The sequence below is a fragment of the Pteropus medius genome, unplaced genomic scaffold (assembly GCF_902729225.1).
Source record: "Pteropus medius unplaced genomic scaffold, Ma_sr-lr_union100, whole genome shotgun sequence".
NCBI lineage: Eukaryota > Metazoa > Chordata > Mammalia > Chiroptera > Pteropodidae > Pteropus > Pteropus medius.
The window spans coordinates 7,305,264-7,327,026 of record NW_024351731.1 but is presented as its reverse complement, the minus strand read 5'-3'; the positions used below and the strand labels follow the sequence as shown (position 1 = coordinate 7,327,026).

The 21,763-nt window shown below is 57.8% G+C and overlaps 1 protein-coding gene and 1 long non-coding RNA gene across 2 annotated transcripts; one reads left to right on the top strand and one right to left on the bottom strand.

Annotated features, from left to right (window-relative positions):
* Nucleotides 1-12: 12 nt before the first annotated feature.
* On the bottom strand, nucleotides 13-18,025 carry SPATC1 (spermatogenesis and centriole associated 1). The gene is given in 6 exon segments (XM_039846081.1): nucleotides 13-2,008; nucleotides 8,449-8,588; nucleotides 8,702-8,925; nucleotides 8,927-9,242; nucleotides 9,355-10,059; nucleotides 17,019-18,025. Coding segments are annotated over 6 exon segments (1,923 nt in total). The 5' UTR covers nucleotides 17,230-18,025; the 3' UTR covers nucleotides 13-1,681.
* LOC120588821 (uncharacterized) lies at nucleotides 13,148-18,845 on the top strand. The gene is made up of 4 exons (XR_005649326.1): nucleotides 13,148-13,759; nucleotides 14,165-14,313; nucleotides 17,011-17,215; nucleotides 17,962-18,845. It is a non-coding gene; the product is annotated as an uncharacterized LOC120588821 (long non-coding RNA).
* Nucleotides 18,846-21,763: the final 2,918 nt, after the last annotated feature.

The window sequence follows — 21,763 nt, the reverse complement described above, 5'->3', positions numbered from 1 at the left end:
TTTCTCCTCTCCTGAAAGTCCGCTTGGAATAGCCCGGGGGCTGTCAGATTGCAGGATCTACTTTACCCCCATCTTCTGCCCAGAAGTACGATGTTCCGCACCTGAGTCAAAAGACAGGTCCCCAAATGAGGGACGGACTCGGAGCGGCCTAACCAGCCAGCCCACTCAGCGCCCCGCGGAGCCCCCACAAGGCCGGCGCACAGTGGTGACGGCTCTGTGACTCTACCCCAAGGAGCTTCCAATCTGGGGGGCAGGGACCGTTGGTTCTGTCCTGCGCAGCCGCTCCCGCGGGGCGCACGAGCCTGAGAGAAGCCAGTTCCGCTTGCGCCGAAAGCTCCAGCACCTGTTCGGTTGGTTTCTGGGACGAGCTGCCTGGTGCTGTCCAGTGCTGCTAGCCCCCCACCTTTCTAACTCGAGCTGTGAACCAGTCCCTACAGCTGCCGCGGCGGATTCTTAAATTGCCCTGCACCTCTACTGGCAGGGAGGTGGAGGGCTTCTGTCCCCTACCCCAATTCTCCAGGATACCTCCATCCCTGGCGCTGGGCTGCTCATGGCTACTTTGCTGGAAGATGTACACCCACAGAGTTCTTCCCATCTCTATGGAGCCCTTCTCCACCCTTCCCAGAGGTCTGGCTGGGCCACCTGAGGTCCCAGGCTGGGAGTGGGAAGGGTAGAGTGGCAGGGAGCCCTGGGGCAAGAGGGTCCCGGCAGCCCCTCCTTCCCCGTAGCCCTCGCTGGTTGCTGACCCTGGGTCTTCTCCACACCGTCCACCTCCCATCGCAGCTCCAGCCTCCTGCCTTTCCACGGGCAGGCCGTCTCCTTTCCATCCTGAGGGCCAGAGGCCACTCTGTGTGGGCTTCCCCACACTGCCCTCTGTCCTCACGCATGCCCTGGCAGGGACAACCATCCTGGCCTATACCTCTCAGCTTCCTGCACTATCCACAAGCCCTTGCCCATCAGAGCCTACAGGTTACCTCCTGGTGCCCCCTCCAAGCCCATGCCTCCTCTGCCCTGCTCTGTCCTGCTTCCTAGCCAGCAGCAGGCTGGTTGTGCCCTTGCCTGCTCGGGTCTCCCACCCCGGGTCCCAGCACCTTGTGACACCGCCTCTTCTTCCCCACCCACGGGTGCCTGGGGAAGTGCCCTGTCTCCCTGGGCTACCCTGTGCCAGGATCGAATGAGGCTTTCTCCTGGTTCCCTCTTCTCTAGTCTTCCCGCCCTCAGTGAGGTCCCAGCAGCCCCCACTCCCTGCTCCTCATCCCTGCCTCGCGCAGGGGGAGGGGCTCCCACATCCCTGCCTCCCTCCCACCGCTGCCTTCCACCCTGCGCCCAGGCCTCAGCCCTGCGTGAGTCTCCAGTGCTGCTGGCACCACCATGACCCTCCTCTGCCAGCTAGGCTCCTTCCCGTTTCCTGTTCTTCTCCAAGTCTCTGGGGTTTCTGCTGCTCTGCCAGGTGCCAGGTGAAGGGAGCCTTGGGGCCTTCGGCACACCCCGATGACCAGACAGCTGCCCCTGGCCCTGGGCAGGCCCAATGAAGGGGCACGGGGGAGGAGGCGCTGGAGCCGCCCGAGGAGGCAGCACAGCCAGGAGTGCCGGCAGGCCCAGCAGCCAGCGTCTATGGGAAGCTTTAATGGCCTTGCACCAGGGAGCAGGGCAGAGCCAGCCTGGGCTGGTGGGGACAGCATCACCAGATGAACATGGGCTTGCCGTCGTCATGTGCCAACTGGCTGAGGCAGGAGAGCAGCAGCAGTGCGTCGGTGAGCATGTTGGGGTGCACGGTCTCCACCAGCACGTGCTGCAAGAACTCTACGGTGTAGGAGCCACCCTCAGACGCGGCCAGCTCGGGCCGCTCCCGCAGGATGCCGTAGGCGTTCACCAGCTGCTCGGTCAGTGCCGGGTGCACCCTCCCGTTGTAGCCCAGGCTCTGCAGCCGGTTCATGATGCTCACGTAGCGCTGTGTGAGCGTCTGGCACAGCTCTTCATCCAGCTTGTGGTCGGGGTTCAGGGAGGCCTGAGGGGAGAGTGAGGGGACATGGGCAGGTGAGGGGCAATTTCTGAAGCCCCATCACCTGTTCCATCTGCCACCAGGGATTCGGGACTGAGCTGAGACCACGAGGGATTGAAGAAGGAGCATGGCTGGGAGTCTGGGATGAACGGTGAGGGGCCACTGACCCAAGAGACACACCCTGGGGGTTTTCCCAGGCCTCCTCCTGGCTCCCTGTCCTGCTACCTCTCAGCCTTCTCTCCAGGCGCCTCCTGTGACCCCCAGGCTGCATCCTCAGCAGCCTGAACACTCCCTGCAGGAGTCCCCATCCCTCATGCCGACGTGATGACCCAAGGCCTGGTGCCAAATGCTCCCCATCTCAGCACTGGGCATCCCGCGCCCCTCGGGTGCCTGCTCTTAGCGCTCGGACATGGGGACTGGCAACAGCTGGGGCATCTTGACCAACTTGTTCACCTGTGACCCCCAGCCAGGCAGTGACTACATCCTTCTTCTTTCCACCCCTCCTGCCGTGGCCTGGACATGTGACCTGGGCAGTCACACAGGAGCCGATGTTCAGAGCACTCAGCTTGATGCCCCGCTGTAGCCATCTTGGAGTTCTTCCTTATTTCTAACCAGGATCCCTGTATTTTCATTTGCAATGGGTCCCATAAATTACGTACCTGTCACAGGCGCAGCCGTCCCCAGGCCCACAGAGCTCCTGGTCTTAAGCAGCAGTGGGATGGGGTATCTCGCTGCCTGAGCCCTCCAGCACTCGGGCCAGGGCTGGCCTGCTTGCCCCCTCCCAGCATCCCCCAGATGCCTGCCAGGCTGCTCCCTAACCCGAGGGGGCTGGGCCGGGATCTGAAAGATCAGGACAGCAGGGGAAAGAACGTGCCCAGGAATGGCACGCATGGTGTGGGAGATGCCGGGGGCTGAGCACATAGTGGGCCCACAGGGAGAGCCGGCTCAATGACTACTACTGTCACCACACTGGGTCTGAGCCTCAGCTTCTCTGCTGTGACACCACCTGACAGGGCTGTCTGGGGACCAAAGGAAATGTGTCAGCACCACTGCATGGGGATCTCAACGCCATGGGACACCTCGGTGGGCCCCACACTGAGCTGTGTTTCAGAGGAATAGAGAGGTGACGTACATTGTTGGGTGCTGAAGTTTGCTGGGCGAGACCAGGATCTGGGAGCGAGGGGACTGCGAGGCAGGCCACACTCTCAGCACCTCGCGCCCACCCTTAAACTCTCCTGTCCGCCCCCTCCATAGCTCTCTATGGCTGTTCTTGTTGATCAAAGGCCTCCCCAGGAGAGGCTGAGACCCCTGAGGGCAGAGGCTGTCTGTCTGGTAGGCACTTGGCACACACTGAATGCTCATACTAGTCAGGTGTGACTAGATGGAGGGGCTAAGGTAGCTGTGGACCAGTAAGGTGATGGTGGCTTGGACTGGAGTTCATAGTGGGTGACAAGAGAATGTAGCTATATGTACATGGGGAAGTCTTTAGCAGGAGAACCAGCAGGGTGCGAAGAGGACCGGATGTGGCGGAGAGAGCAGGCGTGACCAAACATGCACACCCCAAGGAGACTGAGCACATGCGCTCACCGTCCAGCCCTTCCATCCTGGAACACCACGACACTGACCATGCTCAGTGATGCAGGAAAAGGTAGCAAATGTCACAAAATCAGTGTGGTACAGACCTTGTTTTCTGAACACAGGGCAAGAGCATTAGAAAGAAAAAGACAGCCAAACGTTCCTGGGACGATGGAGACCGGAGGGTGCAACCTAACTGATTCTCGAGTCCGAAAGGCAGTCCACTGCAGTTAGGGAAATATTTAGACCTGAACAGCCCAAGCTGCCTGTCCAACCCTGTGGGACGCAGCCAGAGCGGGGCTCTGAGGCAGGTTGGAGATGCAGCAGACGCACAGGCCACTCCAAGACTCCACGTTAACAACAGAAGCAGCTGATAAACAACAGAACACTGTCCCTCTGCCCTGGATCCTGTCCCACCATCTACTCTGGCCGGCGTTCCCGTTGTACCAGTTGTTAAATATATTGGCTATCTCCTCGCCCTAAATGTATTTATTTAAAGACAGATGTAAAATAAAATGACTTAGAGTTGGCTTCATAGCATAGTGGTTAGCACATTTGCTTTACATGCAGAAGGTCCTGGGTTCACGCCCCAGGTGGAGCCACGGATCATACCCCGGGTGTACCAGGCCCCCCAAGCACTCCTGGTGCTTTTTAGGGTGCCAGGCCCCGGGGGCGAGTGGGAGGAGATGCCCTACCTTCAGAAATCCAGTTTTTAAGGGGAAATGGCAACATCTATAGGTCAGGGGTGTGTGAGTGAATTAAAGAGGGGAAAAAAATAAAATAAAATGACTTAGGTGCTCAACTCAAGAAAGAAAAATAAAGCAAATCTAAAGGTAGCAGCAGGAATGAAATAATAAACAGCGGAAATGAGGAAACAGAATCAAAGGATCAACAGAGAGGGTCAGCAAGACAAAATTGTGCAGTCGACACGCTCCACTGCAGAGAACTTTCGACCGGCTTCCCTTAAACTTCCATTCCCTTAAACCCCCAGCTGAGACCACATGTCCGGCCTCCTGCAGCAAGTCGTGACATCTCTAAGTTCCAACCAATGGGAGGAGACTAGGGCTGTCAGATCCGGCCTCTGGGCCAGAGCCCGGCCCTCCGCACCCCTGACTGGTGGTCAGCAGGGCCCAAAGATAAACACCTGGCTTATCGAAACACCTGCAGTTCTATCACAGCATCTCCGCACGGCCTCCAAAGAAGAAGCAAAGCTAGAGCTCGTAAATAACAGCAAACAGCATCCCACTGTAATTACAAAGCACCAGGAAACGATATGGTTTACGATCAGACTATCTAATCACGAGTCTCAAATGTTAAAAGAGAAAAGAAAGTAGGGAAACAATCGTGTGATCATCTCAATGAGAGACAGAAAAACATCCTCAAAAATTCAATATTTGTCCACGATTTAAAACAACAACAACAACAACAACAAAAACCCTCAATGAATGAGGAAGAGGAAAAACTTCTTAATCTGATTTGGCAGATGCTAAACCTGGTTCATCTGGCTTTTATTTTACTGCTTTCTCGTGCCTTCCTGAGCTCCATGAGTCTGGAAGCTAAAAATCACGTTTTAGGTAGCCCCGTGTGACCTGGGGTTCTGCCCAGCACATACCCCATGGATGGAACCTCCAGGTGGAAGAGAGTGCCTAGGAGGTGGTGCACACAGAGGGTGCAGGTTTTCAGAAGTGTGCAGTAGCTATGGCCCTGGTTCTTTGGGGCTGCTGTACTAAATTCTGAGTATTCGAGTGGGAGTCTGCCTGTTGTCCCCGGGCCAGCAGTGGAAGTGGTGAGCCGAGTCTCTGGTGTGCCGGCATTTTTACTGGCTGTAGAGCAAACAAGTCTAATTCTGTATCCTTCCTTGAGCTGCTGTGACCACCCAAACATTTATAATAAATCCTTTTCTGCTTACAACAGCTAGTGTGAACTTTGTTACCTGCAACCTAGAACTCTGACTGGCCTGAAGAATATCTGGCAGAAAGCCTGGGACACACGACCTGCCTAATGCGAAGGCTGGAGTGGGTGTTTCTAGTCAAATCAAACAAGATGAGGTTGATGTATTATCTGCTTCTTTTAAATTCTATACACTATGATTGTCTACACAGAAAAGCCAAGATGATATACAGGCTATGACAACTGAGGGTTTGGCAAGGTAGCCAGATAAAAAAACCATTACACAAAATCCCAAACATTCTTGGCAGGCCAGTGAGTGGGACTCTGGAGAGTATCAGGGGGGGCACCATAGGCCCAGCTGGACACAGTTACAGGGTACCACCCTCCGTCACCCTCACTGATGCAGCTGAACTCAGGGGCTCCTAGGAGTAGGGTGTCGAAAGAAAGGCAACTCAGAGCATCCCTCAGAGGGCAGAAGACCTTTGCCATTGGGTGAAAGAGGCGGAATGCATGAACGCCAGGACAAATTTGAGTTGGGCTTAAAAAATGGCATACCTGTCTCTGCAAACTCAGAAAAAAAGACAGCTAGGTTCAGTGAAAAAAGTCAGTAAGTCCCTATTGAAAACAGGGCTCTCTAAAAACTTTTTAGTCATAAATCTTATTGCATTTGTGAAGCAAACAGCCCTGGTTTGGACAGTACCAGATCTGCCCAGGTTCAGTGGGTCCATGTAGAATTTAGGGAATGTAGCAACCACCGGCTTTTGGAGTTTGCACGCAGAAAAACCAACGAGATGTTCCAGGGAAAGGAAATGAAAGGCTGGGCAACGTGGAATCACATGCAAATAGGAGCCAACGGATGGTCCAGCCAAGCAGGCAGGATGGCCCCGAGACCAGCATACGTCTTTATGATCCCCAGATGTGACTGGACGTCACCCTGCTCCCGGCCCTGCAGAAGGCCGGCCGGGGGCATCTGCTGGGGTCCTGAAGGCAGCATCTGTGCATCTGGGCTCCAGGGGATCCTCCTCTCTAGAACTCGGGGGCGAGCGAATGGTCCCAGCAGCGCTGTTGCTGATGGAAGGAGAATGGGGCCAATGGCTCTGGGATTGGCAATGGTGGCCGCTGGGCAGAGTGACCGAGGAGGTCGTGATGAGAGCCGCAGGCTCCCAGAGGCTGCCAGGACAGCGGTGGAGGCACTCGCCTCCAAGCTCAGCGGGCACTGAGCTCCCGACCTCCTCAAACACCGAGAACGATCGTCTCCATACATCCCGCCGTCCGCTTCCTGCCTCTTCCCTAGACTCACCGCTTAGTGCTGTGACTTAAATCCTACGAGGTAAGTGACGACTCTCAGGTAGAGCACAGAGGAGCCTGGGAACGCAGGACTTATGCAGCCAATCCCTCCACCAGAGGCCGATGTGTTTTTATCTCTTGCGTTTAAATGCGCATTTTCAAACAGTAGGACGTCTCTTCACGAAGATGTTACTGATTTCCACGTGGGCAACCAGACTCGCGCTTGTAAACGTGACCTTTGCCGACTAGATATCACACACGGCACTCTAGAGACATAAATATTATGCTTCTACCACGTCGCTGGCCGAGTTTTGAACAGCCATGGCCAGTCTGCACTCGTGACACGGCAGTGGCCTTGGCAGTCCTGGACACGCGTCAAGGGTGGTCAAGCCAAACACGACCAAAGTGGGCCGGGCGACATGAGCACGAGAAGCGATGGGTGTGTAGGGTACTCAGCACTGTAAGGACACGCAAACGTCCCCAATTCGATATGAAAACCAGCGCGAAACTAGAAATGTGAACTAGGCTTTCCTGGAACCTGATGGACTGATCCTAAAATTCATATTGAAGAACCGAGGGCCCAGGGGAGCCGAGAACGATCTGGAAGGAGAGAAACGCTCCTGCTCGGTCATCCTCCTGTGATGAGGGCGGCGGGGGGAGGAGTCCCCAACGCACACAAGACACGCGGTCGGGACTGACGGCTCCCCTTTGCCCCCTACCACACCAGCCTTAAGCAAGACATGGAAAGTACAAACTATAAAGGGACAAGCGGGTAATTCTGACCACATTAACATTAAAGGCCAAGGGCACCTTAACGGAAAGGAAGGAAAGATCAAACGCGGATGCCCATGAACCCGCTGTGACGAGCCGTTCCCGCTCATTCACAGCCAGGTCTGTGGTGCACAGACAGTGACAGCCTGAGAGGAGGTGGCAGGGAGCACAGACAGCTATTCTCCCAAAGGAAGCCCACGTGGCCCAAAGGCGGAGGTGGCGCGCACGTCCCCGACAGGCGCGGCGACCCCTCCCGCGCTGACGTGGCGGCGGGGAAGGGCGCGCATGCGCTCGTTCTGGACAACGGCTCCCGGGAGTCCAGCCCCACGCAGCCCGCGCAGTCCCGCTCCGGTTCTCGGTGCCTTGGAGAGCCTCCCGCCGCGGTGGCAAGCAGACCCGCTCGGGCGCTCGTGGAAAGCATCGTCCTCCGTGTCCCTCAGGGAGTAGGCTGGGTAGGCCGCTTGCTGAACCCCGGCCTGAGGTTTCCCCCGCCACGAGGCGGCCGCCTGCTCAGAGGCTCCAGGACCTGCCTCCCCTGTGCTCCCCAGTGCCCCTTGAGGACACTGACAGGGCAGGGGAGAAGATGTGGACTCTGCCAGTCTGGGGGAGGCCCCGAGGAGGCCATTGCGGTGGCAAAGGGGGCGAGTGCAGGTCTGACCGTGCTCAGGACCCTCCCCTGCCGGGTGCTCTGGGATGGCCGTGGCTAGGACACCAGGCTCCCGCTACGAGATGCTCTGGACACGCGCCGGCCCCTGGGACTGAGCACGATGCTTCCTCCATCCCAGGGTGCACCTCGGATTTTGCTGCGGTCCCTAAGCTGGAGTGCAGGGCCCCCCAGCGGGCCCTCTAGGGCCAGCATGCTTCCATTCCTCCCAGGTGCCAGGGGCAGGCCCTCTGGCGGTGACGGAGACGGCCCCACACACCTGGATGATCTTTTCAGGGATGTTGGAGACGGTGAAGCCATAGAGGCGCACGCGCTCGGGGAAGATGCTGGACAGGATTCTGCGGTCCAGCTGGAAGGCGATCTCCCCCACCAGCCGCTCCCAGGCCAGCTGCTTCGGCTCTGGGGACAGCAAAGGGTGGAGGGGGTATCAGCAGTCGTGGTCAGCAGCCCAGGCAGGTGGGTGCCCAGGTGGCAGCCCCCCTGGAACCGTGGGAACCGGCTGTGGCACTGACCTCGGGGGCAGTCAGTTAACTTGCTGCTCTTGCGGTGGGCCAGCTTCCGCTCCAAATCCGGCATGGTTTTCCGAGTCGGTTCTCATGACAATACAACTGCTGCATGTTCGACGGGAAGTCGTGAGTGAGATAGTGTCTGAGGCTGAGCAGGATCATGCCGGGGAGTGGGATGCGGGCGAGTGTGGGTCAGTGGGGACTGATGTCTGGATGGGGAGTGGGGTGCACTGGGTGGTGTGGGAGGCACTCGATATGGTGTAGTTGGTGGCAGCCTGGGGGGCGGAGGGGGCAGAGGGAGGACCGCAGCGCGTGGCGGGGGCAGCTGAGGCGGGGACAGAGGCTGGAACCGAGGCTGGAACCACTTGTGCCTGGGCGGCACCAGGCTGGGTCCGGGGGTCTGCGGTGCTGTAGGAGAAGGCTGTCATGGGGCTGGGCGTGCCCGCGGTGCCCACGGGGGTGGAGGTCTGGATGGGCGCACCCACGAATGTCATGCTGAGGGGCTCCGGGTCCTGGGTCGGCCGGGGGTGCTCGGTGGAGAGTGGGACTAGCGACAAGGTGGGGGCAGAGAGGAGAGGATGAGAGCGAGGCAGGACCAGGCCCTAGCCTGGCGGGGGCCCCTCCCGGCCCCCCGCTGCCCCTCCTCCTGCACGGGGTACCTTTGGAGGTGGCAGCAGGCCCTGTGCCAGCTGAGGGATGGGGTCCGCGGAGTGGCTCTGCCAGCCGCACCCTTGGGGCCTCCGATAGCACCAGATTGCTCATGGGGTTGGCCAGAAGGTTCTGAGAGACACCTAGAGGGGCAGCCGTGGAGGTGAGCAGGGGGCTGCTCAGAGAGACAGCCATCGTGCCTGTCACAGGGGCCATCAGGGGGCTGCTCTGAGGCATGGCCATGGAGCCCGTCAGGGGGCCGGTCGAGGGCAGCCCCAGGGAGCTGGTCAGTGTGCCCGCTGGGGACACTGCCATGGGGCCGGTCAGGTGGCTGCTTGGAGTCAGGGGGCCGGTCGAGGGCAGGCCCAGGGAGCTGGTCAGTGTGCCTGCCGTGGGCACTGCCATGGGGCCGGTCAGGTGGCTGCTTGGAGTCAGGGGGCCGGTCGAGGGCAGGCCCAGGGAGCTGGCCAGTGTGCCTGCCGTGGGCACTGCCATGGGGCCGGTCAGGAGGCTGGCGAGTTGGCTGTTCTGCGACATGGGCCCTGGGGAGGGCAGCAGCGTGCTGAGAGGGCCCGTCAGAGGGCTCACGATGGAGCCTGCTGCGGGGCTGGGCTGCGGGCTCTTTAGCATGTCGGTCAGGGGTGCCAGAGTCACAATCCCCACTTCTTCCAGGACAGGCTCGTTTGCTGCTGCCGGGGACGGGGACAGGAAGACACCTGGGGGACACAGAGAAAGCACTGAGACCCTACACGGCCCTTGGGGGAGGGCGCTCTCTCCTACCATGGCAGAGCCTGGACCAAGGTGCCCGTGTGCCTCTGATGTGCTGGCCGATCTCTCTGAGTTTCAGAGAGACCAGATCCTGGTCTCTCGTCTCTCGGTCCTCCCAGGTTCACTGCTCTGGACACCTGGCCCCAGCCACAGAGACCTTCCACAGCTGCCCGCCTCTCAGATGTGCCCACTGCACTGAGCTGCTGACCCCTTGCTGACATGGGTGGCCGAGTTGACCCCTCTCCAAGATCTTTGCACTGACTTATTGGTTTGTTCCTTCTCCCTCCGTTAGGATGGAAGCTCCATGAGAACAGGGGTTTGTCTGTCTGCTTCTGTGTCCCAGTGCCTAAAGCAGTGCTTGGGCCCCAGACGGTACCCAAGAAGCAGGAAGAACGATGTGTATATGAGCAGACGTGAAACTTGATGAGTAAAAAAAATTGATCAAGATAGGAATCGAGGTCTAGTAGACTCGAGTTTGTGTCCCTAAGCACTGAGAGCTTAATCTGACCACAGAGGGAAGTGTCCATAGAATGATCTTATTATAAGCTGTGGCCTCTGAGATGGCCGTATGTGATCCAAAATTCATGTTACTCTTTGAAGGCGTCGTATACTCCTCAGAATACAAAGAGTGCAAGATTCTCGAGGTCTACAAAATCTAATGTAGTCCCATAGACTTGCAATAAATAATTCCGAAATGAAATTAAGAAAACAGCATCCAAAAGAATAAAATATTTAGGAATAAATTTAATGAAAGAAATGCAAAACTTATCCTCTGAAGGCTCTAAACATTGGTAAGAGAAATTAAAGAAGATCTAAATACATGGAAAAACATCCCACGTTCATAGATCAGAAGACTTAATATTGTTAAAATGGCAGTAATCCCCAAAGTGATCTGCAAATTCAATGCCATCCCTGTCAGAAACCAAGCCTGGCTTCTTTGTAGAAATTGGCAAGCTGATCCTAAAATTCATATGAAATTGCAGGGGATCCAGAATGGCCATAGGAATCCTGAAAAAGAAGAAAGTTGGAGAACTAATATTCAGATTTCAAAACTTACTATGAATTACAGAAACCAAAACTATGCAGCACTGGCATAAGGACAGACATACAGATCATGGAATAGAATGAGTCTAGAAATAAACCCGTGTACCTATGATGAACTGACTTCGACAAGGGTGTCAAGGCAATTCAATGGGGAAAGAATAATCTTTTCAAAAAATGGATATCCACGTGCAAAAGGATGAAGTTGGACCCTTACCTCACATCACACACAAAACAACTCAAATGTATCACAGGCTGAAATATAAGAGCAAAAACTATAAAATTCTTGGAAAAAAAATAGAGCAGTAACTCTGCAACTTTGGATTAGGCAATGGCTTTTTAGATACGACATCAAAAGCATGGGCAACAATAGATAAATTGTATTTAATCAAAATTAAAAGCTTCTATGCTTCAGAGGACGCTATCAAGAAAGTGAAAAGATAACCCACAGAATGGGGGAAATATTTGTAAGTCAGATATTTGGTAAGGGATTTGTATCCAGAATATATGAACTCTTACAGCTCAATAATAAAAAGACAAATGGTCCAATAAAAATTGGCAAAGGATCCGAACAGATGTTTCTCAAGGAAGACATATGGTTGGCCAATAAGTACATGAAAAGATGCTCAGCGACACTAGTCATCAGAGAAATGCAAGTCAACAACGAGATACCACTTCACACCCACTAGAATGTCTATAATCAAAAAGTCAAATAATAAGAGTCATCAAGGACACAGAGAAATTGGGACGCTCATACACTGCTGGTGGAAATGCAAGATAGTGCAGCCATTTTGGAAAACAAACTAGCAGTTTCTCATACAGGTAAACATAGAATCGCCAGCAATTTACTCCTAGATATATATCCAAGAGAAATGAAAACACATCCACATAAAAACTTATATAAGAATGTTTGCAGCAGTATTGTTCCTAATAGCCAAAAGGAGAAAACAAAAAATCATCAAATGAAGAATGGACAAACAAAATGTGGTGTGTCCATTGACGGCATATTATTCATTCATGAAAACCCTCTCAATCCCACCTAGAAGTAGTGATTCATGCTACAACATAGACAAACCTTGAAAACATTGTTAAACGAAAGCCACAAAAGCCACATATGTACGGTTCCATATATGTGGAATGTCCAGAGTAGGCAAGTCCATAAAAACAGAAAGTAAATCAGTGCTGCTTAGAGCTGAGAAGGGGTGGGTGGCAGGAGTGTGATAGCTAAAGGGTTTCTTTTTGGTGCGATGAAAGCATTCTAAAATTGTGGTCATGTTTGTACTTGTCTATGAATATATGAAAAACCGTTGAATTGTACACTATAAATGGGTGAATTATATGGTATGGAATTATATCTCAATAAAATTGTGATATAAAAAAGATTCATTGGGGGTCACAGGCATTTAGGGGTGCAATTAAGTGCACCCCTGGGTAGTATTACAGGCTGTGTGTCCACTGCTTAGGGCCATGACGGTGGCGGCATCAGTCACAGACGAACGCAATGTCCACAGAGTTTGTGACTCATCTGGGTCGCCCATGAGAATCTCAGGAACAGCCTTGAGGAAATCTCTGGCTGGATGATGGTGACACTTAAGTTTGGAGAACACTAGTAATGCTGATGCCAGGCCACAAGGTGTGAACAGGGGTTCTGAGCCAACAGGAGCCAGGGGGTCAACCTCTGCTGAGGAGATTCTGGGCCCCTAGCTTTGTACAAGTGATCGTCCTTTTTATAACTTCTATTTCATCGATCTCGATTTGTGAGTTGAAATCTTCCTGGGTTTGAGTACACTATTAGAACCTTCAAACGAGCTTTAGATTCGGTCATTCATGTTTTTTGTTTCATGTAAGAATGATTTAGGGTCTAGGAAGTTTGCTTTGTTACCTCGAACGATTGAAATGAAAAAGAAAAGCAAATATCTTAGATTCGCAAATGCAGGTGACAGTGTTTTCCACTGTTTAACTGAACTTCTGATTCCTCCGCCACCTGCTCCTCGCAGGGGCAGCTCCATCCTTCCCGCCCAAGGCCGGGATTTTGGAGCGGCTGCACTCGGGTCTCCTACCCTCATGCCGCAGGTCGGGGCCGCGCCTTTCCACTGTGCTGACCTCCGCCGCGCACCACCTCCCTCGCCTGGCCTCTCGCCCTGGGCTGCAGCCACCTCAGCCGCGGTACCTCCTGGGTCTGCCCACCACCCGCTGCCTCTCTCTCCTCGGACCCTTCGTCCCGCGCGCAGACGTCAGCGAGCGAGAGGCCGCGGGCAGAGGCGACCCAGCCGCCTAGACCTGGGTCCGCGCGGGGACGGAGGAGAAGCCAAGGTGGCCGGTGGTCTCCGCGGGTGGTCGGAGGCTGCCTTGCGCTGGGGCCCACTAAGACCTCGCAGAGACCAAGCGTAGGGCGCACCGCGCACTGCAGAGGAGGCCGGGATGGAGGCGGAGCCAAAACCGTGGGGCGGAGCTAGGACACTGGGCGGGGCTGATGGGGCGGGGCTAGAGTGCTGGGCGGGGCTCTGACGGGGCGGAGCCCGAGCATTTGGGCGGGAAGCTGCTGCTTTCGACATGGGAGGACTGAGGAGAAGGCTGGATCCACAGAGGGGAAATCTGTGAGCGAAGGTGGCTCTAGTTCAAGGTTCCAAGAGGGCAGGGGAGGCAGGAGGAGGGGAAGAGAGGGAGGATGGTGATGGGTCCCAAGGGGGACGGATCCTGAGCGTGACACGTCGTGAGGGGCGTGGTGACAGGTCCTGAGAGAAGACGGGGGCAGCCGGTCCTGCGGCCAAGGAGGGAGGAGTGGGGGGGTGGAGCCTGTCTCGGAGGAGTCACTGTTTTAGTGACGAGCACTCTGGTGGCCCCTATTTGCTCTCTGCCCCAGCGGCCGCGAGCGGGAGGCCTGCTGGCGCTGACCCCGGGCGCCATCTCCCACCGCACCAGGCGGGTCCCCTTCCCCGATGTGCCCCATCCACTGACCTCCCCTCCTCAGCTGCCCCTGACTGCCATGTTGCGCCTCCTCCTTGGTCGCAGGTCCCTCCCGGCCACCCGGTGTCCAGCCTCTCCAGATCCCTGGCACACTGGCCTCTCTTCTCTCTCTGGCCAGCAGCGGGCCTGGTCCCCAACGCCTGCTGAGTCGGCCCTGCTGCCTGCCTGCCCCGAACCACACACCACTGGACAGGGTAGGTGGCCGTTGCCTTCAGAATCTAGCCACGCTGACACCACTCAGGCCACTGCCCAGACAGACAGACGGACGGACGGACAGCCTTCCCAAGTTCCCCTCTCATTCCTGCGACCACTTTCGCCCTATGTCACACCTTCCCACCTGCCTGTCCCCGCCCTGCTCTCAGAGAATGGCATTTTCACAGGGAAAACCGAACCCAGGTCTGGAGTCTCCAAGTCCACTCCGGGCACTGTCCCTCACCTTCCCTTCTGTCGCCCAAGGGCAGCCCCCTCTGTAGAGCGCCCTCTGCCCCTCCCATCCACTCCGGTCTCCGCCATCTCGCAAAGCAGCTCCGGACCCCCAGCCACGTCCAGCCGCTGCCCGCTCCGGAGGCCGCGCTCCCCGAACTAAGCGTCAGGTCTATTCGCTTGATTTCTCACACGCTCTTCACCTTGCTCACCTATGGTGGGGCTGAAGTCACTCTGAAGTCACTCGAACCAAGGTCGTTAACGCCAAGTCATTAGCACTTTTTTTTTTTAGAACTTTTCTTGCTTCATCTCTCAGCCTTTATCCTGTCCACACTCTGTCGTCTCCGAAGCTGTCTCTTGCCTCTTGCGACATTACACTGTGGCAGTTTTCCTGTCTATGAGTGCTCCTTTGCCAGCTTCTCCACCTGTCCTGACTCAGCACTTGTCCCTCAGTCTCTTCCCACTGTACTCTCTTCTCAGATGGCCTCGCCTCCTTCAGTGACCTCCCCTCTGACCTTCCCTATTGACACTGCTTCCCTGACACTCCACGTGGATGTCTTGTGAACGTCTTACAGTCTGGCGGAAGGGTGTAGGAGGTGCAGCTGGGCACAAGAGCACAAGAGAAGAGAAAGGTGGGCTCAGAAAGAGGAACTGAAGGTCGAGGTCATGAGAGCAAACCGAGAGTAAAAGCCTGGCCCCATGAGGAAGGCCAGTCACAGGGTGAGGAAGTGGCCGAGAAAGATCCTCTGACCCCTAGGAGTCGGAGAATCAAAAGTGGTCCAAGGATTCTCTTACGAATCAATGCTGAAGTGAGAAGCGTTGCTTGGTGAGCCTGCGAGTGGGAAACCAGAGTCTAGTTTCTTAAACGTCACGCTTCCCTGTGGATTAGTTTTGTGGCCCTGTCTGTTGTCTCAGAGTCATTAGCAGTATAACCATCCAAATGAGAGGGGCCTATGTGCCTGTGATCAGTAGCGGGGCACTGTGAAGACAGATCCCACGCCACAGCCAGGTTGGGTGGCATAGAACCCAGCGGGCAGGCAGCAGGCAGAGGCAGCTTTCGAGAGTAAAGGGAGGGCGGCTTTTAGCTGGAAGTGGCACGGTTGGAGAAGGTGCACAGACCTGAGCGGATGTGGTGTCCTGGTGGACAGAACAGGCAGTTAATCAGAACCGTGTCTCGGCTGGCGTGGGCTATGTTTCAGGGACTCGCCGGATCTGCAGGAGCCTCTGAGGGGATCCGCACTGCCAGCTGAGGGTGAACCGTGTTGCGGGGGCTGAAGAGGTATAGGGGGTGGGGCCCGAGAGGAAGCAGCCATGAGGAAGTTGGGCTGGGCTGGGGCAAAGGTGCTCCTGGAGCTCAGAAAGAGGAAGGTCATCAGTTCCAGATGGAGAGATCCAGAAAGGTGTGACCTTCCTTGGACGGCAGAGTTGTCCACTGCCAAGCTGCAGAGGTCTAAGTGGCAGACTAACAGAGCAGCGCCCTCCTCTCAGGAAAGAAGGGTGGTCTCACATCTGACTGTGAACCGGCCGGGGAGGGGGCAGACAGCAGGCAGAGTGGGGTGCAGGGCCTGTGGCAGGGCAGGCCACCGCCGGAGTGCGTGGGCTCCGCGCATGTTGGAGAAGCGCACCTTGAATGGGAGGGCACACAGCCTCCTTCAGGCTGGGACAGATGGGGGCGCGGCGGGATGTGGCTATAACAGCCACCAGCATTCCATCACCTCCTAGCCCTACGTAAAGCCACCCACTCACCGTGACAGCCACTGACTCCTGTTGCTCCCTCCCGCAACCTTGCCAGCCCAGAAATTGTCCCTCTGGTTTCTTCAGTTTCCCCTGTCCCAGCTCTCTGCTGCCATCACCACTCTCAGCCCTGCAGCTGCCCTCGCCTCCTGGCCTCTGAGCGCCCTCCCGGCTCAGCCCTGCCCGTCATCACGTCAGCTGCTTTTCTGCCCATCCTTCTGTTCGACTCTGCTCTGTGACTCCCCAGCGCCAGGGCTCTGTCACGCACCAGCGAGTCCCAAACCTCAAGCTTCAGTCCTAGCTTCTTCCCTGAGCCTCTAAGCTTAAGTTGTCAATTGCCTCCTGGCCATCTCTGAGCAGAGAGTCATGGGAGAGAGGGACGGGTGTGAAAGGGTGAGAGGGGATGGGAGGCCGAGGGCCAGTAACATATTGGGCCCATCTGGGCAGCACTTTTGGGTCCCAGAGCCAGGAAATTCTCAGTCCATGGAGCTGCTTGGAAGTTCAGCGGGGGTCGGGGGATGGGGAGGGTGGGCAGGTGGGCGGGGCCAGCGCCTAGTTTTGCCCTTTTATCCCAATGGCCCTGTGCCTTCACCCACCCCTCCCCGGCGGGGCCCCTGGCCTGCAGAGGCGTCACTGTCTATGCCTCTCTCCCCACGATCCCCGAGGCCTCCCACGCTCAGTCTCTCCCCTTTGGTGCAGCTTCACCCCTCCCGACCCACTCTCCTTGAACTCAGGTTCTTACAGTTACTCTGGTGTTGAGAAGGGCCGATTGCCGCCTCGCCGAGCCCGCTGGTGAGCCCGCTGATGCACAGGCCACCCGCCTGCGTCTTGATCGCTGACTTGAGCTCGTGATTCTCCCGAATGAGCCGCACCAGCTTCTTCAGTTCCTCATTTTCCCGTACCAGCCTCTCGATCTGATGCCGAAGCCCCTCATAACTGGTAAGTAGAGACATGCCCCAGGGCAGCGGGAAGGGTGCAGCCCACCCGAGGGCACTGCACCTGGAGGCTGCCCAGGGCCCCGGGCCTTGCCCGGGCTGGAGGAGGGCGCCAGAGTTTGCAAGTCGCAAGGCTGGCCCAGGGGGTATTGTGAGGTCAGAGGCAGTGCCCTCCTCGGCCTCTGCTCCAGCAGGCTCAGCTCTTGTGCCTCCGGGCCTGCGGGCAGGCCCTGCCTCGGCCTCTGCTGACCCCTCCTCCGTTCAGCCAACCTTGCTCTGAAGGTGCCTCCTCGGCGAAGCTTCCTCGTGCCCATGGCAAGCTAACCACTGCCCTTTAGGCTTCCCCCGCAGACGCGGTCTCTGTCACGGCACTCACCTCGCTCCGTCTGCTTAGCTAATGCTGCTCTGCTCACTTATGTGGAGGGCAGAAACTGTGGGGCTCTCCAGCACCCACCCAGGGCCTGGTGCCACGTGGGCGGGTGGTCAGTGGGGGAGCTGCTGGGTGGAGTCGTCGCCCTCCTTCCTGGTCAAGGCGCCCTTTCCTTAGGCCCTCGGCCACTCCTGATGGCAGCCTGGCAGCCTTCTCCTGGGGCCGTTCTGCCTTGGACGCCTGGACACAGGGCCCTGCTTTCTGCCGACCCCAGGTGCTCAGAGCATGGCCTGACTGCCAGGCCGGGCCCCCCCGTCTGAGCGCCTGGCTTCCTGTCGCTTGGCGTTTCCATATCAGGTGACTGGAGCCCCACCTTCCAGGTGCTCCTGGCCATGCCCACCTGCGCCACACCTCCGTCTTCCCGCTCCCTGGCCTCCCTGACGGAAGTCCTTCTAGAGCCTGGCCGTGTCCCGCGTCAGCTTCCGAGAACGCAGATCTCCGAGCCCCTGCCACGGTCCCTTTCCCTAGAGCTGCCTACGCAGAGGGCTCTGCGGGCCTGGCCTTGGCAGTCAGCTGAGCCACGTCCTCTCGACCTCCACTGGCTCTGCGGCCCTCTGCTCACAGGCAGGAGGGGACGGTGAAGGCCAGGGACGAGCCGCGGGCACACTCTAGTAGTCGGGTGGGGCAAGGACGGGGCTGAAGATCAGCATTCCATCCGGACCTCACAATAGGCCCCCGCCCCCGACGCCCAGGCTGCAGTCCTGGCCGAGGCGTCCTGGGCGCCAGGTCGAGCTCTCTGCATGGAGCAGACGCTCCACACCCTGTCTCCAGCATCCCGCTGGGCCTTCCTACGGCGTGGAAATAGGCTTCGCCTGCCCTTCTTGGACGCCTCCACCGCAGCCCGCCGTAGGCCTCTCCTCGGGTCAGTGCCGTCTTTACCGTCCGTGGAGGCTACGTTTCGTGTGGCAGTTTGGCTGGGCTGTGGTTGCGTGTCTGCGCGGTGGTATTCTCTGGATGTGACTAGCAGCTACGGTCGGTTGGCGTTAAGCAAAGGCCACTCTCGATGCTGCAGGCGGGCTTCGTCCAATCAGCGGAAGGCACAAGCTGACCACTGCGGTTTTCCAGGGAAGGAGGAATGTTTCTCGGTGTTGTCTCAGGTCCCTCCCGAGCTTCCAGCCTGCTGGCCTGCTCTACAGGTTCGGACTTGCCAGCCCCCACGGTCGTATGAGCCAACACCTTGAGTAAACCTTTTACCACGTAGGAACTCTGACTGAGACACCGTCTCTATTTCCCTGAGTATCTGTGCTTCTTTTCTCCAAAAACATGTATTGAGCACCCACTGTGTGTCAGGTGTTGTGTCAGGCACTGGGGGTTCAGTGCCTGTCATAGTGACAGTGCGGTACAGCGGGGACAGCTGTGAGTGGGAAAATCACATGTAAATGTCCAGTGGCTGCTGCGACGACTGCTGTGCGTGGTGCTCGGAGCGGGTGCGGTCCGCGAGGAAGTGGTGACAGAGATGACGTGGACGGGTCTCTACGGTGGGAAGCACTTCCTGGCAGAGGGCCCGGCCATGTGGACCTGCGGGGCCGCGCTGCATGGAAGGAGCTGGAAGGGCCGCGGTCGGGGAGCAGAAGATGGTGCGGGCATGCGTTGGGGGGGCCGGGGTGGGGCCGGGCTCTGGCGGGCCTCGTGGCCTGCACCGGTGTTGTCCTCCCTCTGAGGGGCCTTGGGGAGCCCGTGTAGGGCTCTACGGAAGGGGCTATGGGAGTGGATTGGAGGGAAAGAGCCACCACAGTCATCTGAGCGAGTGACGAGGGTGGCTCCAGTGCCAGTGGTGCCATGGACGTGGAGAGAAGTGGGCAGAGCTGAGGGCAGTCTAATGGGCACCAGTGAGGACAGGATGGCCACGCAGCTCCTGGCATGCGTGTTGGAGCTGCGGGGAGCACCAGGCCACGAGGGAGGAAGACCAGGTTTGGAGCCGGGGTCTTGAGCCAGGTTTGGGGTGCTGCTGACACGGTGCCGTCGAGGCCTGCAGAGTCAGGTCAGGAGGCAGTGGTCACGACACCGGGTCCTGGGGCGCTGCTATGAGGGCTGGAAACACACTTTGCAGCATCCGCTTCTGGGTGGCACATGACACCATACGTGAGGGTGAGGTCACCCAGGATCAGTAACAGATGGAGGCCAGCAGGCTTTAGGTCCCCTGGACCTCAACAAGTAGGGCAAGCCTGCAAAGGACACAGCAGAGATGTCCATAGGAACAGGCATAAGCCCGAGGAGGCTGGGCTGGCGCAGCCACGGACACGGAGTGTTTCAAGCCAGCGGAGCAGCGATGGCAGCGAGTGATGCCGAGGGGTCGGCTGAGACGTGGACTGAAGAGGAGGCGTCAGAGGCCGTCGGTGACCTGGCGAGGCCTGCTCCGGCGCAGAGATTTGGCCAATGGGATTCCAGGATCTGAGAAGTGAGCGGGTGGGGGAAGAGGAGACGGGACCCACACAGAAGTCACTGTGCCTCTGCTGCCTCCTGCTCTCTGCAGAGCCTTAGTGGCACCGGAGGTCCCAGGGAGACACCCGGCCCCGCAGCACGTGGAGCTGCAGCGCCTGCTCCCTCCTTGGCACTCGCCCGCCCTGGGCTCATCCGCTCTCTCCCTGCTCATTCCCTTGGCACATCCAAGCCCACCGGGTCGAGTTGGGGTTGGGCAGCAGAAGTCTGGGGAGCAAGAGATTCACCCAGAAATTTATCTGTGTTTGTTTGGACTGTGAGTTTGGGGGACGAGGTCTGGGGCGTGAGGGCTATGGGCTGCCCTTTACCGCCCTCTGCCCGCTCCCCTGTCCAAGCTCCTGGACAGTGCCACTTTGGAATGCCCCGCGGCCCCTGACGCAGGGTGGGACCTGCAGGAGTTAGGAGCCTCTGCGTCCACTTGGGGTTCGCATTCTTCATGGGCTCATTGGGAGCTGGCTGCAAGCAGAGCTTCAGTGTTTTTCCACTTGTGTATGCTGGGTCAGGTCCCCCCTCTGGCCATGGGTCACCGGCTTTTGCGCAGTATGTCCCCATTTGGACTTGCCTTGTTAGACTCAGCTCAGTGTGCCAGTGTGGCCAGGCCCTCGGAGACCTCCGTTCCCATGAGATTCTGTCGGTTTAACAGGCTTCCTTGTAAAGCAGTCGGAGCGAAGACCCTCCAGGCCTTGGCTAGAGGCAGAGTCTCCTGGGAGTGTGACCTCGGTGAGCAGCCTCAGGGGTCGTCCGGTCGTCTCTCGTGACGGGCTCAGGGACTGGAGACCAGGACGGCTCTTTCAGGCTCTGGAGCCTTGGCAATGCCTGTGGCGCTGGTTCCTCTCTGCTTTTTCGCAGAGTGTCATTTGGAGGGTGCCGCGGAGCGGGAGGGCCAGGAGGCCGGCATGCAGGTGAGGCGTGAGAGCCACGAAGGACAGACTGCTTGGCCCAGGGAGGGTTGTGGGCTGGGCGCCGGGGCTGCTGGAGGGGTGTGCTTGGAGTCCCAGGTCCTCAGACGCCAAAGGCCCTACCTCATACCAGTGCGGCCCCCAGCCCTGACCCTCGATTGATCCCTACTCCTGCAGGCTTCAGCTCGCGAGCCGCCTAGGGCTCCGCTCCACAGCGTCAGAGTGGTCACACGCCCCACTTCCTGCCCTGCCGCGTGGCCCAGGCCCTGCTCCCTGGCTCTCTGTCGGGCGAGGTGGTAATGCTCCTTCCTCCTGCTCCGCGACGAGGCTTAGACGAGGTGATGCGTGCGGAGTGGCAAGGGTGGTGTCTGGCACAGAGAGAGCCAAATGTGTTTTCTCATCAGCCCGTAGATCTTGACAGCCTACCAGGGGCCAGGCACCCTTGTGGGCCCTGAAGACAGCAGGGGACAAGCAGGGAACCTCTGCTCCCTCTGGTTCCATTTACTTGACCAGGAGCTGCCCAATGTGGGGCGGGCTGGAAGCTGTCGGAGGACAGAGAGCAGCGGGCTCCCAGCCCTGTTCCCTGACGGGGCCTTCCCAAAGCCTGGGCAGGCAGACAGAGGATGCGGAGGTCAGGGGTCCCAGGGCTTGACAGGCCTGAGCAGGTCGCCACTCTGCCGTCATGATCACGCCAGGGGACCCTCTGCACACCTCAGTTCCCTCCTCTTCCTCTGGGGCAAGGATGCCGTCTCGTGGCTGCTGTGGGGACTGTGCACTGGTTGTT